This window comes from Urocitellus parryii, unplaced genomic scaffold, assembly GCF_045843805.1.
Source record: "Urocitellus parryii isolate mUroPar1 unplaced genomic scaffold, mUroPar1.hap1 Scaffold_140, whole genome shotgun sequence".
Classification (NCBI taxonomy): Eukaryota; Metazoa; Chordata; class Mammalia; order Rodentia; family Sciuridae; genus Urocitellus; species Urocitellus parryii.
In genome coordinates this window covers 162,930-182,647 of record NW_027552002.1, presented here as the reverse complement: position 1 = coordinate 182,647, position 19,718 = coordinate 162,930, and the positions used below count along the sequence as shown (strand labels likewise).

General features: G+C 37.1%; 1 protein-coding gene across 1 annotated transcript in view; it reads left to right on the top strand.

The window, feature by feature from the left end:
- The first annotated feature begins 9,263 nt into the window (after nucleotides 1-9,263).
- Nucleotides 9,264-19,718, top strand: part of LOC144251639 (cGMP-dependent protein kinase 2-like) — a 41,613-nt gene continuing 31,158 nt past the window's right edge. The window contains exons 1-5 of the mRNA XM_077794456.1: nucleotides 9,264-9,290; nucleotides 9,394-9,471; nucleotides 11,294-11,388; nucleotides 14,072-14,140; nucleotides 18,376-18,474. Coding sequence (XP_077650582.1) covers nucleotides 9,264-9,290; nucleotides 9,394-9,471; nucleotides 11,294-11,388; nucleotides 14,072-14,140; nucleotides 18,376-18,474 — 368 coding nt within the window. The remainder of the gene's footprint in view (nucleotides 9,291-9,393; nucleotides 9,472-11,293; nucleotides 11,389-14,071; nucleotides 14,141-18,375; nucleotides 18,475-19,718) is intronic.

Here is a 19,718-nt window from a genome sequence, read left to right as displayed (position 1 = left end):
CCGTACTCATCCCGCAGAATGACTCCTAACCCAAATCGAACCTGATATGACCCTGAACCAGACTCTGTTCCCTCAATCTATTTTCACATAACAGCAGGTCCTGAGTTGATCTTGCCTTACAGGTATGTAGGGAATCCTCCAGCTGCTGAGAAGCTCAAAGGTAGATGCAGAAATGATCCCTGGAGCAAATGTAGGCAGCTAGGTAGGACCTGTGAGGTCTAAAGTCATCTTCCATGGCCAACAACCCAGTCAGGATGAAGGGCTGTGGCTGAATCAGCCTCTCCCTTCTCAATGCAGGGAAGATGGACACAATCAGGCCTGGGTGGGTTGCTGATCCCTGGCTGCTAGGGTATATAGACCTTTATGACTTGTGAAAATGTCACAGGAAGGTGGGGCAGCTTCCAGCTCATGGGACCCTTGGAAACAACTGTTAGGACAATGTGGTTGCCAAGGCAGTGACCTCATTCACTTCCCTGAAGGAAGTGACCTCATCTCACTTCCTTGGTGATGGAATTCTCTGAACTTGGGATCCAGGAGTCAAGGCAACTAGAGGCAGTTCCAGTCCCAGTGGGCTCACTTGTTTTTCTGTACCAAGGCCAGAGTCATTTTTTCTTGGCACCTGGTGATGTGTGGATAGCCAAATGCCTTGAAAGGAGTGAACAGGGGCCTTTCTTGAGAAAGAAGTGTTGGCTCATTGCTGGCTCCTGACAACTTCACAGAGATGGCCAAGGAGACCAGAGCTGAGACAGGACAGGCCACTGCTGGGGAACCTATTTTCACCCACCAGTGAGAGGACAGAGTGGATAGATGCAGACCAAATACAGGGGTGGTTTGTGTGTCTAAGTGGGTGTGTGTTTCAATTTGGCTATTTGTCTCATGTTCTGAGAACTTGAAGAAAAATCTTGTTGTTGTTGTTGCTGTTGTTTGTTGGTTTGAAATGGACTGTTAACTAGTGAGTCTTTCTATGTCAGTGGATCCCACTGGGGTTGTGGTTAAAGTGAGTAGAGAGAAGAATGCAGCCGTGAATGTGTCCTCTCTAGTGGAAATCTTTGCAGGACTCCTCATGGCCAATTGATGAATGGACTGCTGCTTGCCTTGCAGATGGGCAACACCTACCAAGATCCTAAGTTCCTGTATTCTTCCTGAATTTTGGCCACTCTCTGAAGGGGTTCGTGGTTTTGTGTCCAAGATGGGTACCACCTTCAAGCTCTGTGACATGGCCATGGACTGGATTGCTGACGGGAATGCCAAGCATCTCAGAAAAGTCAAAAATTAGCATGACTGGTAAGGATCTCTCTGGAGAATCCCTGCTTGCATAGATAGCCACCCAAGTTGCATGATTAGAAGATGTCAGTGCCACAGTGTTCAATTCAAGAAAAGTTTTTCTCCAGGCTTCTTTCCTCCCTATTGTTCTGTTCCCCTGAATGTCAGGGAGGTGTTTGCCTTAGGGCACTCCTTTGGGAATCCTCAAGAAAACAGTTTCAAATGGAAATGAAGAGGCCCAATCTGTGCCTTTTAGGTAAAGTGCTTTGTCAAAGCTGTGTCTGAATCAGACTCTTGGCCCTGTGTGTGGCTGTGAATTACATTCTCAGCACCCCAGGAAACTCAAGAAAAATCCCATGTGTCCATCCAAATCTAAAAGGATGAAAAAGAAGTATAATATAGGATGAAGTCTCTTGCCTTCCTCTGGTCAGGCTCCTGACCCCGATGAAAGATCTGGTGCCATTGTATATGGATTCAGAGGATTCACCTCTTCAGAACATAATTAAAAATTATGTATCCAAATGAAGTGCCCAACACCCTTGTGTGCTTCAGATCTTACCTAGTTTTCTATTTTCACACTTACATTTCACCTTACATTCTTATAAATATCCCAGTTGCCCATTACCTGTACTCATCCAGCAGAATGACTCCTAACCCAAATCGAACCTGATATGACCCTGAACCAGACTCTGTTCCCTCAATCTATTTTCACATAACAGCAGGTCCTGAGTTGATCTTGCCATCCAGGTATGTAGGGATTCCTCCAGCTGCTGAGAACCTCAAATAGTAGATGCAGAAATGATCCCTGGAGCAAATGTAGGCAGCTAGGTAGGACCTGTGAGGTCTAAAGTCGTCTTACATGGCCAACAACCCAGTCAGGATGAAGGGCTATGGCTGAATCAGCCTCTCCCTTCTCAATGCAGGGAAGATGGACACAATCAGGCCTGGGTGGGTTGCTGATCCCTGGCTGCTAGGGTATATAGACCTTTATGACTTGTGAAAATGTCACAGGAAGGTGGGGCAGCCTCCCTCTCATGGGACCCTTGGAAATAACTGTTAGGACAAAGTGGTTGCCAAGGCAGTGACCTCATTCACTTCCCTGAAGGAAGTGACCTCACCTCACTTCCTTGGTGATGGAATTCTCTGAACTTGGGATCCAGGATTCAAGGTGACTAGAGGCAGTTCCAGTCCCAGTGGGCTCACTTGTTTTTCTCTACCAAGGCCAAAGTCATTTTTTCTTGGCACCTGGTGATGTGTGGATAGCCAAACACCTTAAATGGTCTGAACAGGGGCCTTTCCTGAGAAAGAAGTGTTGGCTCATTGCTGGCTCCTGACAACTACACAGAGATGGCCAAGGAGACCAGAGCTGAGACAGGACAGGCCACTGCAGGGGAACATATTTTCACCCACCATGTGAATAGTGGACAGATGCAGACCAAATACAGGGGTGGTTTGTGTGTCTTAGTGGGTCTGTGTTTCAATTTGGCCTTTTGTCTCATGTTCTGAGAACATGAAGGAAATCTTTTTTGTTGTTGTTGTTGTTTGTTGGTTTGAAATGGACTGTTAACTAGTGAGTCTTTCTATGTCAGTGGATCCCACTGGGTTTGTGGTTAAAGTGAGTTGAGAGGAGAATGCAGCTGTGAATATGTCCTGTCTAGTGGAAATCTTTGCAGGACTCCTCATGGCCAATTGATGAATGGATTGCTGCTTGCCTTGCAGATGGGCAACACCTACCAAGATCCTAAGTTCCTGTATTCTTCCTGAATTTTGGCCACTCTCTGAAGGGGTTCTTGTTTTTGTGTCCAAGATGGGTACCACCTTCAAGCTCTGTGACATGGCCATGGACTGGATTGCTGATGGGAACGCCAAGCATCTCAGAAAAGTCAAAAATTAGCATGACTGGTAAGGATCTCTCTGGAGAGTCCCTGCTTGCATAGATAGCCACCCAAGTTGCATGATTAGGAGATGTCCGTGCCACAGTGTTCAATTCAAGAAAAGTTTTTCTCCAGGCTTCTTTCCCCCCTAATGTTCTGTTCCCCTGAATGTCAGGGTGGTGTTTGCCTTAGGGCACTTCTTTGGGAATTCTCAAGAAAACAGTTTCAAATGGAAATGACGAGGCCCAATCTGTGCCTTTTTGGTAAAGTGCTTTGTAAAAGCTGTGTCTGAATCAGACTCTTGGCCCTGTGTGTGGCTGTGAATTACATTCTCAGCACCCCAGGAAACTCAAGAAAAATCCCATGTGTCCATCCAAATCTAAAAGGATGAAAAAGAAGTGTAATATAGGATATAGTCTCTTGCCTTGCTCTGTTCAGGCTCCTGACCCCGATGAAAGATCTTGTGCCATTTTATATGGATTCAGAGGATTCACCTCTTCAGAACATAATTAAAAATTATGTATCCAAATGAAGTGCCCAACACCCTTGTGTGCTTCAGATCTTACCTAGTTTTCTATTTTCACACTTACATTTCACCTTACATTCTTATAAATATCCCAGTTGCCCAATACCTGTACTCATCCCGCAAAATGACTCCTAACCCAAATCGAACCTGATATGACCCTGAACCAGACTCTGTTCCCTCAATCTATTTTCACATAACAGCAGGTCCTGAGTTGATCTTGCCTTACAGGTATGTAGGGAATCCTCCAGCTGCTGAGAAGCTCAAAGGTAGATGCAGAAATGATCCCTGGAGCAAATGTAGGCAGCTAGGTAGGACCTGTGAGGTCTAAAGTCATCTTCCATGGCCAACAACCCAGTCAGGATGAAGGGCTGTGGCTGAATCAGCCTCTCCCTTCTCAATGCAGGGAAGATGGACACAATCAGGCCTGGGTGGGTTGCTGATCCCTGGCTGCTAGTGTGTATAGACCTTTATGACTTGTGAAAATGTCACAGGAAGGAGGCAGACATTGTCATTAAGCCTTTTTGCATGTTCTCATGGGGAAATGAGTGGGAATAACAATAACACACTCACTGAGGTGCTTATGATAGTGAAGTCATAAAGCATGATACAGATTTGGGATGGAGATTAATGATTAATGATGCTGGAAACCATAGTGTGACTATTCCCCCTGCCATTATGCAGAACAATATAGGAGAGGAAGGGGTTTCTCTTCCCATTCACAGATTAGTCCAGAAGCATGGGATTGACTGTGCCGTCTGAGTTACAAGCCCCATGATGAATCATGAGGTCACCTCACTGTTTGTTACAGATCTCTGGTATTTGACCTAGTGGCCTTGTGCACCGCCACTCTGACATCTTTCACAAAGTCACAGTTGAGAGGGGGTGAGTGGATTTAGAGTGGTGTGGAATGTTCTTATCCTTCCTTCTTCAGACTTGGGGGGCCCTTTGAAAGTTAAAAGGCAGGTTCCTGGGTAACATCCTTCACTTACTGAATCAGCAACTTTGATAGAGGCCCCCAAATTCACATTTTTAACTTTTAATGTTGGGATACTTATGCTTACTAAAGTTTGAGAAACACATATATGTTTATGACTAGAATACATGTATTCAAATTTCCCCAGTCTGTCACTTCATATAGGAATTTTCCATTTTTAATCTTTTTTTTTTCAAAATTTAGTCTTTCTTTCTTAAAGTTCCTAATAACAGTTGGATAAGCCAGACAGTTTTCCTCATTTTAAGGATTATATCCTGAGTCATGAGAAAGCTGAGATCATTGTGGATTTTGCCAGTTTATGGGCTAGTGTGTTAAAGGTGGGGCTGCTGGGAGTTGTACAAAGTTCACCAGTCCAAAGTCTGAAGACCAGAGTTTGTGGTCCTTTCTCTGTCACTACCAGCTGTCCATTAATCATAATGAACATATGTAATGAGATTTCTAGCTATAGTGTCCTCTCATTACAAAACAAGAGGGTTATGGACCACATCTCTATGGGCTCTTTCATTGTTTGTATTACTGAATTCTATGTAGTTGACTTGCTCAAATAGAAATAATTTCTGCTGGTTTTTATTTTTTAGGATCTAGTTCCTTGGCAATAACAAACCGGGTGCCAAATTAATGCTGAATGGTTGATAGGGTCCAGCTGATCTAGGTGTATTTCTTTTAATATTTCTAAGATTGTAACTATTGTACTTGGAAAAAATTACTAATTCTCTATGTATCCAAGTTTGTTTAAACTACTTGTACTCAAACAACTGTAAGCAGTTTTTAAACAAATTTGAGAAGTAGAGACCTGAGGCACCGAGGGTGTGTGTGTGTGTGTGTGTGTGTGTGTGTATGTGTGCATGTGTGTGTGTATACTACATCTTGTTGTAAATCGTCAATACTTAATTGTAAAGAGATTTCTAGCTATAAACTATATACTCTAAGAAAGTCTAAAATGCTTCTTTTTCCATCACCTTTAAATTTCTTTTGGTTTTATATAGTATTTTTATGGGCACTGTATTTAGACTTTTGCTAGATTATCATAGTATAAGCATTTTATGTATAGCAAAAATAAAATCTTTCCACCTTTGCTGTTGCTGTTTGTATAGTTTTCTTGTGCTCTCTACCTATTATTCTATCCTGAAATTAATTGATTTTTTTTCATACACTAAGTACTTACTCTCCAGGCTTCTTGACATCTTCTTTTAAAACATCTTATTCAGACTGTGGGTAATGAATCATTGCTAGGTCATGAAATCAGTTTAGTGGGACCTTTAAAAGAAATCAGAGTAGTAAGTATCATTTTGAAAACCATGCTTTAGTTTCATATAAATGTATGTGTTCATGCTATTATGTGTGTATTGAGTGTATATGTAAAATATATTTCTTACTGAAGGTAAGAATAAAAAATGCTTGAAAACTTTGCTCTACAGGTCAAGGTCTATGGCTTCTTGGTCCTCTGAGGGACCCCTCTGCAGTGTAACCACAAGGACAATAACCACACTGTTTGCGTTTCTCTTTTTGGTCTTGGTTACCACCCTGGCTTGACCGGCTACTCTCCCTGGTTGACAAACACTGGGCAGTCCGGCATCACAGCCAGTACTTACCACTGTATATTTTTGGTCTGACCTATTTCCACAGCCTTTTCTGATCTATGAAGTTACTGTCAATACACTGGGAGGTATTATTTCTCTTCCTCCCATGGTTTGGGATGACAAAGAATCATCCCTGGGAAAAATACCACTAGGAAATTTGTCCCTTAAGAAACAATGAAGCTCTATCTCAGGTATCCTTTCAAGCTTTTCACCTTCAAACTTACTGGTTGACAGTAATTAAAGCTGCACCTCTATATGTACCAAATGCTTTATAATAATACAAGAAAAGCCTAGCAGTGCCTCAAAAATTCTCCATGTCCTTCTGCTCCATGTGAGTAATGAAGACTGAGATTGGGATGAGGACAAGAGAGACTGAAGGGCAGTCTATTAGAAATGAGAATATAAAACATGACTCCAGCAGTTTTATTAAAGAGAACTGAACATTAGTTAAAGACAGCAGGACTGTGGGAATGAGGTCATCCATAAGGGTCATAGTCATTGCCATTTTAAATTTAAGCTTGTCTACAGTGAATGTTTGGGATAAATATAAAATGAGGAAGAATGAAGAGTTAGAGTAAGTAAACTTATGCAAAGAAATTTAGAAAATGGCAGGGGGAATAGGCACACTATGGTTTCCATCATCATTAATCATTGATCATACAAAAATTTTGGTCTGACAGATGGATAAATACAATTCTGCCTCCTGTTAATTTGACAGTCTAGGGAAGATGGCCCTGTTGACTCCACATAGTAATTCAGGAACCCAGGCTCATGACTACAAAGTCCTTCTGGGCTATACCATTAAACCTGGGGGAAAGTAGGAAGATACATACATGAAAGAGTTCTTAGACCTTTTTGGAAAAAAGGTACACATCACCTCTGTTTTGATTCTTTTAGATAGAAGTTAATTATATGGCTGCAACTAACAGCAGGAATATAATTTATCTGGATAACCATATATTCCTGTGGAAGACTCTGATGACCACCTTGCACTCTCTTTTTGGGAATTAACAGTCACCAGGTGCCTGTTCTGTACCACGTTCCACAAGATCTTTTAGCTACACTATGTATCTATGGTAGATGTGCAATATTAATTTACAGACAAGGAGACTGAGGTCCAGAAGATAATACTAACTAAGCAAACATTATCCTCCTCTTCCTTAACATGGCAATTACTAATAAAGAATTTGCCATGTTTAAGATTATTTTGGTACTTCAGAAAACATTGTCTTTCATTGGCTTATTATGGTAGGCAGAATGGTTCCCCCAATATCCAGACTCCAATCCCTGAAATGTGTAAGTATGTCACATTATCTGGCAAAAGAGACTTTACACATGTACTCAAGGTTTGGGGCTTTAAAATAGGAGATTACCCTGGATGGGTGAGGTGGGGTGAATATAATTCTATGAGCCCCAGAAATCAGAGAATTTCTCTGACTAAAAGCAGAAGTGGAAATCTGAGAGATTTCTGGGGTAAGAACTGGACCCGCCATTGCTGGTTCTGAGATGTAGGGGCCCCAGGCAGGGGGACAGCAGAGGTGTCCAGGAGGTAAGGGTAGCTTCCACAGATAGCCAGTGAGGAAATGGGGACCACATCCCCAAAATGAATTCTGACAGTGACCAGAATGAGCATGAAAGCCAATTCCTCCCCTGGCCCCCAGCATCCAGAAAGGAACACAACTCTACAGACACTTTGATTTTATGCCATTTCTGAACTATGCTGTGGCTGGACTTTCTGACCCACAGAACCTAAGGTAATGAAAGGGTATCATTCTAAGCCACTAAATTTGTGGTCATTTGTTTCCACAGTAGCAGAAAAACTAATGTACTTTTTTAAATCTTTGAAGGTAAATGTTCTTATTATAATTTTATGGATTGATGAAAGTAAAATTCAGGGTAGAACTAGGATTTGAGTCTAGATCTGTGTGGCTTCAAAATACTTTTCTACCCTAAAATATCATGCTTCTTTCTATGAAATGTTGAAATGTCTTGTAAGATGTACATTGTGCTATGAAAATAAAAGGTATGTTTATTAATATTAAATAGTATTAATAAATATTGATATTTATAAATATTAAAATTAATAAATAATATTTAACAGTAATAATAAATATTTAGTAATGTTTATTCCATACATGTAAGTTGTGTTTAAGAGTAAATGACCAGAAAGGTATTTAAAAAACAAACACAGAAGTTGTTTAGTTTGAAATTATTTTCAAGTCTAAAAGAAAAAAGAGACAGTGAGCTATTATGTGTTAATTATATATATTTTTTTTAAATTAAACAATCCCATTTCTGTTTGTATAAATAATTAAGAGATACATTTTAGTTGTATGATTTCCAGACAAGATCCAATTAAAGCAATATAGAGGCAGACAGTTTAATCCATCTTTTGTTTTCTCGGGTACTGAATTGCTCTTTTGGTCTGACAGGTGGATAAATTACTTTTCCCTACCCAATAATTCTCCAATCACACAATCATCTATAAATAAAGGAAGCATTTATACATAAAAAGAAGTAGGTGGTCATTTGAGATTTCATTAAGATGGAACTACATTTAAAAATAGAATTTATGTGTAAAAAATTCCAGTATCTTTATGATCTTTTATGATGATGAATCTTTGGAAGTAATATGTATAACAGCGATTTAGTGTGTATGTGCAATCGTCCCAGCAATTGTTGTTCTCCAGGAAATTAGAAATTGAGGTTGATATTCCTAACACCCATTAAGGGTGATATTTTCAACTTATTATGTGATTGTTTGCTCTTTTCTAAATCCTGGACCTCGTTTTCAGACTGTTACCCATCACTGTGTGGTTTGTATTTAGATTATGTAGGTGAAAGTGCACCAGTGCATAGAGATCGAGATCGCTGCCCTGATTTTGCGTCTCTTCGTGTCGTGGTCTCCATACCTGAAATTCAGTATTCCAGGTGATTTTTTTCTGTGAAATAAAACATACAAGTGCAAAAGTAAAGTAAAAGTCATCTCTTGTACCATTTATGATGGCAATGTAAGAAAAACAGATATGGTAGACCAAAATTTAAAGAAACAGGTGTGGAGACTCATTTCAGAAACCCAAAGAGTCCTGTTTCCCTGTGTCTTCAGTTGTACCTTTCTGCTGGACCTCACATCCTCTTTCTTTCTCATCCCAATAGGAATACTACGACAAAGGCGATTACATCATTAGAGAGGGCGAGGAAGGGAGTACCTTTTTCATTTTGGCAAAAGGAAAGGTAAATATTAATTAAAGCTTACTAAAAATAAATTTTTAAAAAATTAATCATTTTGCCATAAATGCAGCAATATTCTATACTGCATCATAAGATAGTCTCTACATTGAATACATTTGGAGCTTCCTCCAAAAGAATCTTCTGGGGTCTACCTGAGGGCTGGGTTTCAGGGTGGGTGCCACAGGAAACTTGTGATGGGTTCCAGGTGGGATAGTCTCCTTTTAGTGACCTTATGCAGGTCACTTGACTTTCTTTGGACCTTGATTCCTGGTGTACAGCAGCTGGATGGTTTCTGAGGTTATTTCTAGCTATGAGTATGTGATTCTCACTCAGCTCCAGGGTTCAAGAACAGGGCTAGAACATTTTCCTAACAGATGTGACAGGTTGCAAGTGGAGGGGAATGAGCTCAGCAGCTGGGGGTGGCAGTGGTCAGGCATTAAATTATAGAACCAATAAGCTTGGAACTTAAATTTGTATGCAGTAGCTGAAATTGACTTAGATGCTTATGAAAATTTTATTTTTATTTACTTTGTTATTTATATAATTGTGGATTTAAATTTATTTTTATTTATATATTTCATAATTTTATGTTGTTTATTTATTATATTTATATAATTTTATTTATATATTACATATAAAATAGGTCTTTTTCTTTATCTAACTATGAATAGATAAAATGTTGTCAGTTGTTCCTATGTTGACTCTTAAGGTTTGTCAGAGACAAAAAGCATTTATGAAATACTGAAGGAATCAAATCTCTTGAGCCCCTGTGTCTGTCAAATATTTTGTGTATGTTGCCTCTTCCATGAAAGAGAGAATCGGGCACTGCCTTTTGTAAACTGATTTGTGGGTAAACTTTGAACTGGGCCTCCAGTGAAAAAAAACATGAACAAAATAGTTTCGAACCTCTTATTCGTCAACAGTGAGAACCACATCTTAACTACTTCTCCCCTACGTGGACCTATGCTATGAAAGAATTCTTGCTAATTAACATGTTGTACTTACTATCATTATTTTTAATTTTTTAAATTTATTGTAACATACATGAGTGTCAATCAAAAATTCTAATCAGCATGAAACAACATTTATTACTGTGTTGAATTAAAATAATTCTAGCCACAGATATGAAATATTAAAGTTTTGTTTGGCTGTGCTAGAGGGTTTTTACAGTTTCCTGGGCTATGGGTTCATTTGGAGATGCCCACAGAAGCTGTGAACCATTTCCAACCCACATTTTGTATCCAGTTTTAGTAGATACATAGGATTTGGCAAATCTGTGGACACCTGACTTAGGACTCCCAATATTCAACCTTATTCGTTTTTTGTTTGTTTTTGTTGTTGTTGTTGTTTGTTTTGGTGGTACTGGGGATTGAACCCAGAGCCTCATGCATGTTAGGCAAGTGATCTACCATTGAGCTACATTCTCAGTCCTCAACTTTATTCTTGATTAATTATTCTTGATTAATTTGTCAATTCTTTTTAAGCTTTCTGGAAATAACAAAATTTCCCACAGGACCATTATTATTTCCTTTGAGAATGTCTTGGAAGGAATAACTAGATTCACTTTTAAAAATTAACTTTAGGAGGTAGGGTTTAAGTGGAGAATCTTCTTCTTTCAGAGAGTAGTCCTTTATGTTAAACCACAGTATCACTCATATCCATCAAAATGATCTGAGTGTAGTTAATTGTCTTACTACTGTAAAATTAAAGGAAAATCTTACCTTTTTTCCCCTCATTTATCAAGTTTATCTAGGTCTGGAGGGTTTGCTTGAATGGATATGTGTCTGATTCTCCCCCTCCTTTTTAATCGATTAACATTATTTAGGTTAAAGTCACTCAGAGTACTGAGGGCCACGATCAACCACAGCTGATTAAAACACTGCAGAAAGGAGAATACTTTGGTGAAAAAGCTCTGATCAGGTGAGCCCATGAATCTATATGCCATAGCTAAATAAAATGTTTTCTATGTGAAACTAGTCATTTGAAGTTGTCCAATTGAGCCACCAAATTAATGGCAAGAGATATTCAGGAATTAAACAAAAATGTTAAACTGCCTTCTAAAATAATCAGCTCATTTTGCAAGTCTTTGAGCAATTCAAAATAGTACATTTGAGATTTCTACCTGAACCTTCAGTCTTTGAGACATAAGTTGGTTTACTCTTGATATGATTTATAGAAAAATATTTTTAATGGTTAATCAAATGACTTGGACACTATGTATTTCCTACATAAAACCTCATGACTTAAGAAATATATTTTCCTAAATTTAAATAATTTCATAAAATCTCAAAGTTTGGGCAACATGATGTTTTGGAATTACATGTTTTTGAGTGAATATTTGGAATTACTGGGAAATCACTTAAAATTTATGTTATGACTTAATGCTTTTATTTCATATTGGTGCTTGAAGGAATGGAATAGTAATTCTGTTCATTTACCTTCTTAATTTTGGTTTATAAAGCCCCAGTTCTACTGATTTGTATGACAGATTTTACATAATTACAGATCAAAGGAAGATACTCAAGATTACCTGAAGAAAAATCTCATCATGAAGATTTTTTAAAAAGAAAACCCAAATATTAAAGCTTAATAAATTAGGTTATAGCTATTATGTAAGCAACTTAAAAGTAGAATTTAAAGCTAAGCTAAATTTTTCTTTCCCATTTTCTTGCTGGTAATGAACTTGATTCACTAATAGGAAAAGTATCTTTCTTTTGTGCATTATCATAATGTAATATCATTATCAAAGACTTCAGTGTATTTGTTTTCAACATTTACAGGCTATTTTTTCTCATACTTCTAAGCAAAATAGCTTAAAGCTTGAAAGTTCAAAGGCCTTTATAAATGTAGTGTGGAGACAAAATAGTTCTTGAAAGGAAATGTATCATCTTATTTTGTAGGACCTGCAGTGATTTATGCTATATGTTGTAGCCAGCCAATTATAGTGTTTTCCTATGGACAATATGGGAATTTATGTTTACTATGGACTCACAACTTCCCAAGGTATTTGAAAGCATAAAGTTAAAACCAATGGGAAGGAAAGTGGAGACAAATATTATAACATTTTTGTGGGTTGCTGCTGACTGACTCAATTTTCCTTTTATTCTGTATATTTCCACAAGTTGACATTTAAAAGTCCCAGAAGTTCTTTCAGAATTTCAGATGCAAATATAAATCCATGATACTTACACACTACTATGAAAGAAATATAAGTGTGTTTATGAACATTAATATTTGTAAAGTGTTTGCAGAGAATATTCTCAGTGACAATGATGACACCACCGTGTGAAAGGAACACGATATCTCTTTCTCTGAACTCAGAGATCCAATAGCTGGTCCACAATCCAATTTGGTGTCTGTGTCTGTTCTGTTTCTATATCTACCTGGCTCTGTCTCTACTACCTCTGTCTCTGTCTTCACTACCTCTATCTCTATCTCCATCATCTCTCTTTATCTCTGTCCCTATCTCTGTCTAAATCACATTCATACAAGTTGAGCAGAAACTGTCCTGCCTTTGACTCCAAAGTTCATGAAACTCAAGTGTCTTTACTGATGTCTTCTTATAAAGATCCTATAAAGGGATCTTGGTGGGACTGGAAGATATGTCAGAATGTCTTTGGATATCAGCTAGGCAGAGGGCACTTCTTTGGAATGGTAGAGAGGGGCTGCCCAAGTTTTCTGTGTCCTACCACTAAGAAAGGTGAAGGAGATTTGTACAACACTATATTTGATGAAGTTGACTGGAGCAGTCCTAGTAATGGTATTCTACCATTTGCTGCTACTGGTAGGACATCTTATAAGTCTCTGAGCACTGGGTTCCAAGTGGGAGAACCTGTTTTCATTTTCTTTAATTTATAACAAATAGAGGGAGGAAAGTAATATAAATAAATCTCTAAAGAATATTTGCTTGATGCTTAACAAGTTGATATTCATTAGAAAATTAAACTTACCATCAGGTCATATATGACTACTCATCATATCTAAGATATTGATTGTAAGGTATTACCTACTCTATTATGCACCATTAAGAAAGATGATACTGCTAATTATCCTACGACTCATCATTGATTTTCATATATAAATTGATTTCAGAGATTTTAATGGATTTTAATGTAGAAATACACATTTTCATTCTATAAAATGAAAAGTATTTTAGTATTTAATTCACTGGATGATCTGATACTGAAAACAATTTCCTTGGGTTTTATTTTTGATGGTTTTCCCAATAAGTTTCTTTGATCAGTTCATTTCTGTTTTGCTTCCTTATTAATTAGTCTTCTTTGATCAGGGGAGAGCTCTTTTAGTTTAGCTATCACAAAGCTCAGAATGATATTCCACATGCACTTGCAGTCAGCAATTCCTCTACATTCTCAGTGCAATTATCTTTTCCTCTGCATTCCTTGTGTAGATGACCTTTATTGGGATACATTTTAAATTCTTGTGGTTTTTCTTTTGGAAGGGGGTTGAGTATAAATTAAAATGTTTTTTTCAAAAGTATAGTATTGGGAAGATGCTTTCATACAAAGTAGCAGATTTCCTAATCAAATTGGTGGTTTTAATTTCTAACTGCAGTGGAAACTGACTCTCCTGCTTCTGTCTGCAGTGATGATGTCAGGTCAGCTAACATTATTGCTGAAGAAAATGATGTCGCTTGCCTGGTTATAGATCCAGAGTGAGTATCCTCATGTTCGAGAAGGCAGACTCCTGCCACCTTTGAAGACTTGGCCTTCCCGTACTCCCAGGGCGGATCTGTTTTCTCATTCATCACCACTTGGAAATGCTAGCCAGTCCTCAGCTGCAAGTACATTCTATTAAAATTCATGATAAGGAACAGGGCCTCTGATCTGAATGTGTCTGTGGCAGTGGCAGATGCTGGCAGGCTAAATATTTTTTGTGCAGAGTTTGTATATAAATATCAGCAATTGACTGATTTAAATTCTGCATCTCCCAGAGAAATAAGTTTATTAGTGTTCTTATGGATGTTTTCCATACAACGTATGGAAATTTTGTAATTTATTTCTAAAATGCCTTTAGCAGTCAAAAACAGTTTTGAATAAATCCTCTCTCAATGTATAAAATAATCATTAGCTATTTCTATTTCCAAACAAATTTTAGTCATTTGTAAACAATGTGTATCAATATTGATGTCTAAATATCTTAGGTTATTTTTCAGAATAAGTTTTATCTTGTTTCACTCACTTCAAATCATACTTTATCCCTGCATCTTGGATCTCTCATTAACCATTTAAATATTTACTGATTAATTACAAGATACACTAAAGGAAATTCTAATGTAGCAGAGCTAGATCATTATCCAAATAAAGTCATTGTGTAGTCAAAGAAATAGGTCAGACTCACATGAAATATTAACAAAAACCAGTAAATTTACAAGAGGCATATAGTCAACTTCTGATCGAATACAGCATTTATTGAACATAGAATCATAAAAATGTAGAGCTGGGAAGAATTTAAGAATGTTTAGAAACCTTTTTATCATGGAAATTTACAAACATTAAAAAATAGAATGGCATCAGAACTCTACAATTCAAGTTCAACAGTTATCAGTTCATATCTTATCTGTACTCTTCACCACTCTGTGACATCTCCATATTATTTTTAAGCAAATTCCAAATATAAAATTGTTGCAAAAAATTTGGGGCACCTCTAAAGCCAAGTATTGACTACAATAATATTAACATGTCTAAATAGTGATTATAATTCACATGGAATTATTTCAATTCTTTCCTTTACAGATAAGAAAAGCAAATCCAAAGTAGGTTAAAGAATTGTACCAACAATGCCATCTGTGACTGAGCAGGGGTTACTGCCCAGGTTTCCAGATTCATCTCAACTTTCTTTCTCCAGCACATTTGGCTCTCATAGCACCTGCCCAGAAAGAAAAGCAGTCCCTATGCAGTCAAATGGTTAAGAATTTATTTTATTTTTTAAAATATGGAAATGGAGCATAAAGAAATAATAGGATTTTTCTTAGCAAAGAAAAAATTTAAAATTCATCCCAGCTTAATTAAAACTCCAGAGCAAAGGCAGACAGCTAGGAAGTGAAAAGTGTGTTCAGATAGCACTCTTTGAATGCCAACTCTTAAACGGAAAATGATTTGGTATATTGTCCTAATAATACATTGTTTTGTTTGAGTTCCTTAAAAATATGTGCATGTGCTGAATAGCAATAGCTGTATGGAATAAATGCTCTAAAATGTTAGCACAACAAAATTTGATAGAAAGGAAGGACTACTTTCCTTCATTATAATCACATATACCACACATGTATGTAATATCTTTTAATCCATGAAAAATCTTACTTGCAAGATTATAATTTTAGGATGTTTACTTTACATATATATCATTGAGAGTCTATAACATACACTTGGCATAATGAAAGATAAAAAATTACATGGATTTACTCTGTGGGTGAGAGATTTTGACTATCTGGTATTGCTAGTTTCACCTATAACCTGGTTTTCTTGGGACAGTTAGGGTTATCCCAACATATTTATTATTGGCATCTGATTTCATTCTGGAAAGTATTTCAGTTTGAATAATAAATGTTAGGATCATCTTAGCTATGATTTGGAGTAGATTAAGACCCCACAACGCTCCCATAGTCCACTATTTTTACCCAAATCATACCATTATTCACACTTTGTTTTATTTACCATCTCTTGCTGCTCTTTTGTAAGCTTCACGAATACAGAAACATGTAACTGCATTGCTGCTGCAGTTCCAGCATCTGATGTAGTCCTTGGCATGTGGGAAGTGCTCACCAGATGGTGGCTCAATAGAGGGCATCATCCTTGCAATGAGATGCAGGCACGGAAAGCCTATGGATTCTTATTCTTTCCTTCCTAGTCCACGTTTTTTTTTTCTTTTTTTATTGATTGTTCAAAACATTTCAGAGCTCATGATATATCATCTTTCACACATTTGACTCAATTGGGTTTTGAACTCCCATTTTTACCCCAAATACAGATTGCAGAATCACATCTGTTACATACTCACATTTTTCCCCCACACCTCAGATAGTCCACGGTTTTAATACATGCTTAGAATGATTATAGAGCAAGAAGAATTAGAATTTGAGGTTTTCCTGTTTTTAAAGTGTGATAAACCGTGAAATAATCCTGCTTTAAGATCTTTAAACAAATGGAAGGTGTATGGTGACACCACCATCGTTAATTTTTGAGATAAATCCCAAAGGAGTTGGTTAGTTACTGTAACAGCTGAATGAGTACAGGCTGTTTGAAAGTTACAGCTATAATGTTGCAGCTGTTGAAAGAGTGGTTTAAGATTAGTTAGGAAAGAACCTCTAGGAACCCATGACCCCAGTGTCACAACATGAAAAAAGTAAGATTTGTTTATAACAATAGTCTAGTGGTAAGCAAAAAATTGGTAAAGGAAGAGTAAATTAAAGGAAAACAAAGTACAAGAAATATTTCCTTTTTTATTGGTTCTTTATATATGACAGTAGAGTCCATTTTGATATAATTGTACAAACATAAAATATATCTTATTCTAATTAAGACCCCAGTCTTATGGATGTACATGATGGTGAGAGTCACTATGGTGTATTCATATATTCACATAGGAAAATTATGTCAGAGGACTGGGGATATGGTTCAGTTGGTAGAGTGCTTGCTTCCAAACACAGGCCCCTGAGTTCAATCCCCAGCACCACAAAACGAAAGAAAGAAAGAAAGAAAGAAGGAAGGAAGGAAGGAAGGAAGGAAGGAAGGAGGAAGGAAGGAAGGAAGGAAGGAAGGAAGGAAGGAAGGAAGGGTAGGTCAGATTCTTAACATTCCCTTTTTGTTTGAAAATTTCAATGATTAAGGAAGTTAGAAATTTTGTAGTGATATTATTTTATGTCCCATTACTATACATCAACAAAGGTCAGTTTATAGTAAAGGGTAGAAAAGAGTGGGGAGTACATCTGAGGGGAGGGATGAAAAATACCCATTCCAATGTGCAACACATATTGACAAATGGAAATATTGATTGATTGGCTGTCAGCAAAATGTGTATAGAGGCATTAAGTTGTGACACTGTATTATTGAGGTGTTACTGGTTTATTAGTTTTAGGTATGTTGAGGCCCATTTTTATTATTTTAATTCTGTTGTGTACCAGACACTTAAAATGATACCACGATGGTAAAAGTGGGGTCTCTATCCTAATAATCACAAATCAAGGCAGATTGTTAGATACGGCATAGGAAGCTTTGGAAGTACATTCAACAAAACTATCCTTTCTGTCGTGAGGAAGGGGATTCATTTTTCTCACGGACAGTGGAGTATGTAAGAATTTCTAAAGACCATGGACTGGGACAGGGAGATTAGGTCAGGAACAGGACAAGGCTGTGGTCTATGAAGGATGAGTGAGGTCAACCAGATGAGCCTCAGACAGAGAACTATGAAATTCAGGTAAAAAGAAATTATGAAGGAATGAGAAATGGGGAGAACTATCAGAGACAAAGAACAGATAAATTTTGCCTTTGATTTTAAATTGTTACTTAATTAAGCAAAAGTATTAAAATCTGTAACCCCTATAAACTATTGACTCAATAAGCAGATCATGTAAGCTGTTTCTTCTCCACTGTCTTAAAACAAATGAAAAACTACTTGTTGGCATACTAGAACTGCAAAGCAGAAAACAATAGAAATGCCGTCTTTTCTCACTGGTAGCCTCTTTAGCTTGCATGAACTCAAAAGCTCAATTATAGAGCTTTCAGTAACTAGGCCACATGTTACAGCAATGTTAATATTCCATAAATTATTGAAAAACAATTGACTCCATGGGTAACTATATACATATTCTTGTATGAGTTTAAGAAAAATGTCAAGTTACTTTGGTACTATTTTACTTTATTTTATTCTATTTTATTTTATGTTATTCAGAACATTCAATCAAACTGTTGGGACATTTGAAGAACTCCAAAAATACCTGGAAGGGTATGTGGCGAATCTGAACCGTGATGATGAGAAAAGACATGCCAAGTAAGTGGGGGAACATCCTCCCAAGAGAGATCTGACCTGTTGGGAAGTCAGTAGATAAAGAAGAAGACATGGGAGCTCCATTGGCTACACAGTAAACAGTTAATGTGCCTTCACTAGAAACTTCTGGAGAGCTCTTTTTAATAATTCTTCCACAAACAAGATACTAGAATGTCACTAGAATGATGATTAGTTAAGTCTCTGAATAGTCAGCAGCTTTATTTTGCATAATGCATAGAAATTTTAGGGAGAAATTTCCTGGTAAAGGGAATTCTTTACAATGGTAACATCTCAAAAGAACATTTATACTAGATTACAGGTAAAGAGTAGGGTCATAGTTTAAATTTTTCAAAACATAAGGGAGCTATTGTCTAGATAATTGTATGTATGGAGGAGGAGTTGGGTAATAGGGATATAGTAATAGGGATGAATTAATATAATTTGATAGAAAATCTACATTTTTAAATGATTTGTTTTGTTTTGTTTTTTGCTAAAACACTTCTTATGTTTCTTTGTTTATTTTTTGCTGTGTTGGGGATTGAACCCAGGGCCTCATGCATGCTAGGCAAGCTCTCTACCATTGAGCTGTACCTACACCCCTTGAAACATTTTTTTTGAGTGAAAGCTTAAGCATATGTGCAGTAGATAGTGCTATTGAAACTGTATATTCAAAATTTCTAGAAGGCTGAAGTTGAGTTAAATTAGAGCATTCAATCAGTACCTAACAAGATTTTTTTGTTTTTGCAAGGAATGCATTTGCAGTTTTTACACCAAAGGCCTATTGTACTAACAGCTTATGAATGTATAACTCAGAGCAGTAAGTCTTAATTGAGGCATAAAATGGTTGTTTCCACAATTCTTAAGACATAAAGTGAGAAATGTACTTTTCACATTTCAAAAATCAATTTTTCTGGGTAAGCCATGGAAAACTTCAATATCTGAGAAAAGGAGCAAACTATGGCCAAGATCCTCAGTGTGGCATTGTCCTATATGTGCAACAAAGAGAATGGCTCTCTGGTTTTATTGCCTGCTATTCACTCCTTTTCTGGGTTGTTAATAGTTTTATAGAAATGCTATAGAAATGAGATCTTTAATATTATGTTTTAAATGCTATTCACTTTTATTTATTTTTATTTATTTATTTTTTTTTTTGGTACTGGGAACTGAATTGGGGGATTGAACCACTGAGCCACTTCCCCAATTTTCTTTTCTTTCTTTTTTTCTTTTTTTTTTTTTTTTACTTTTTA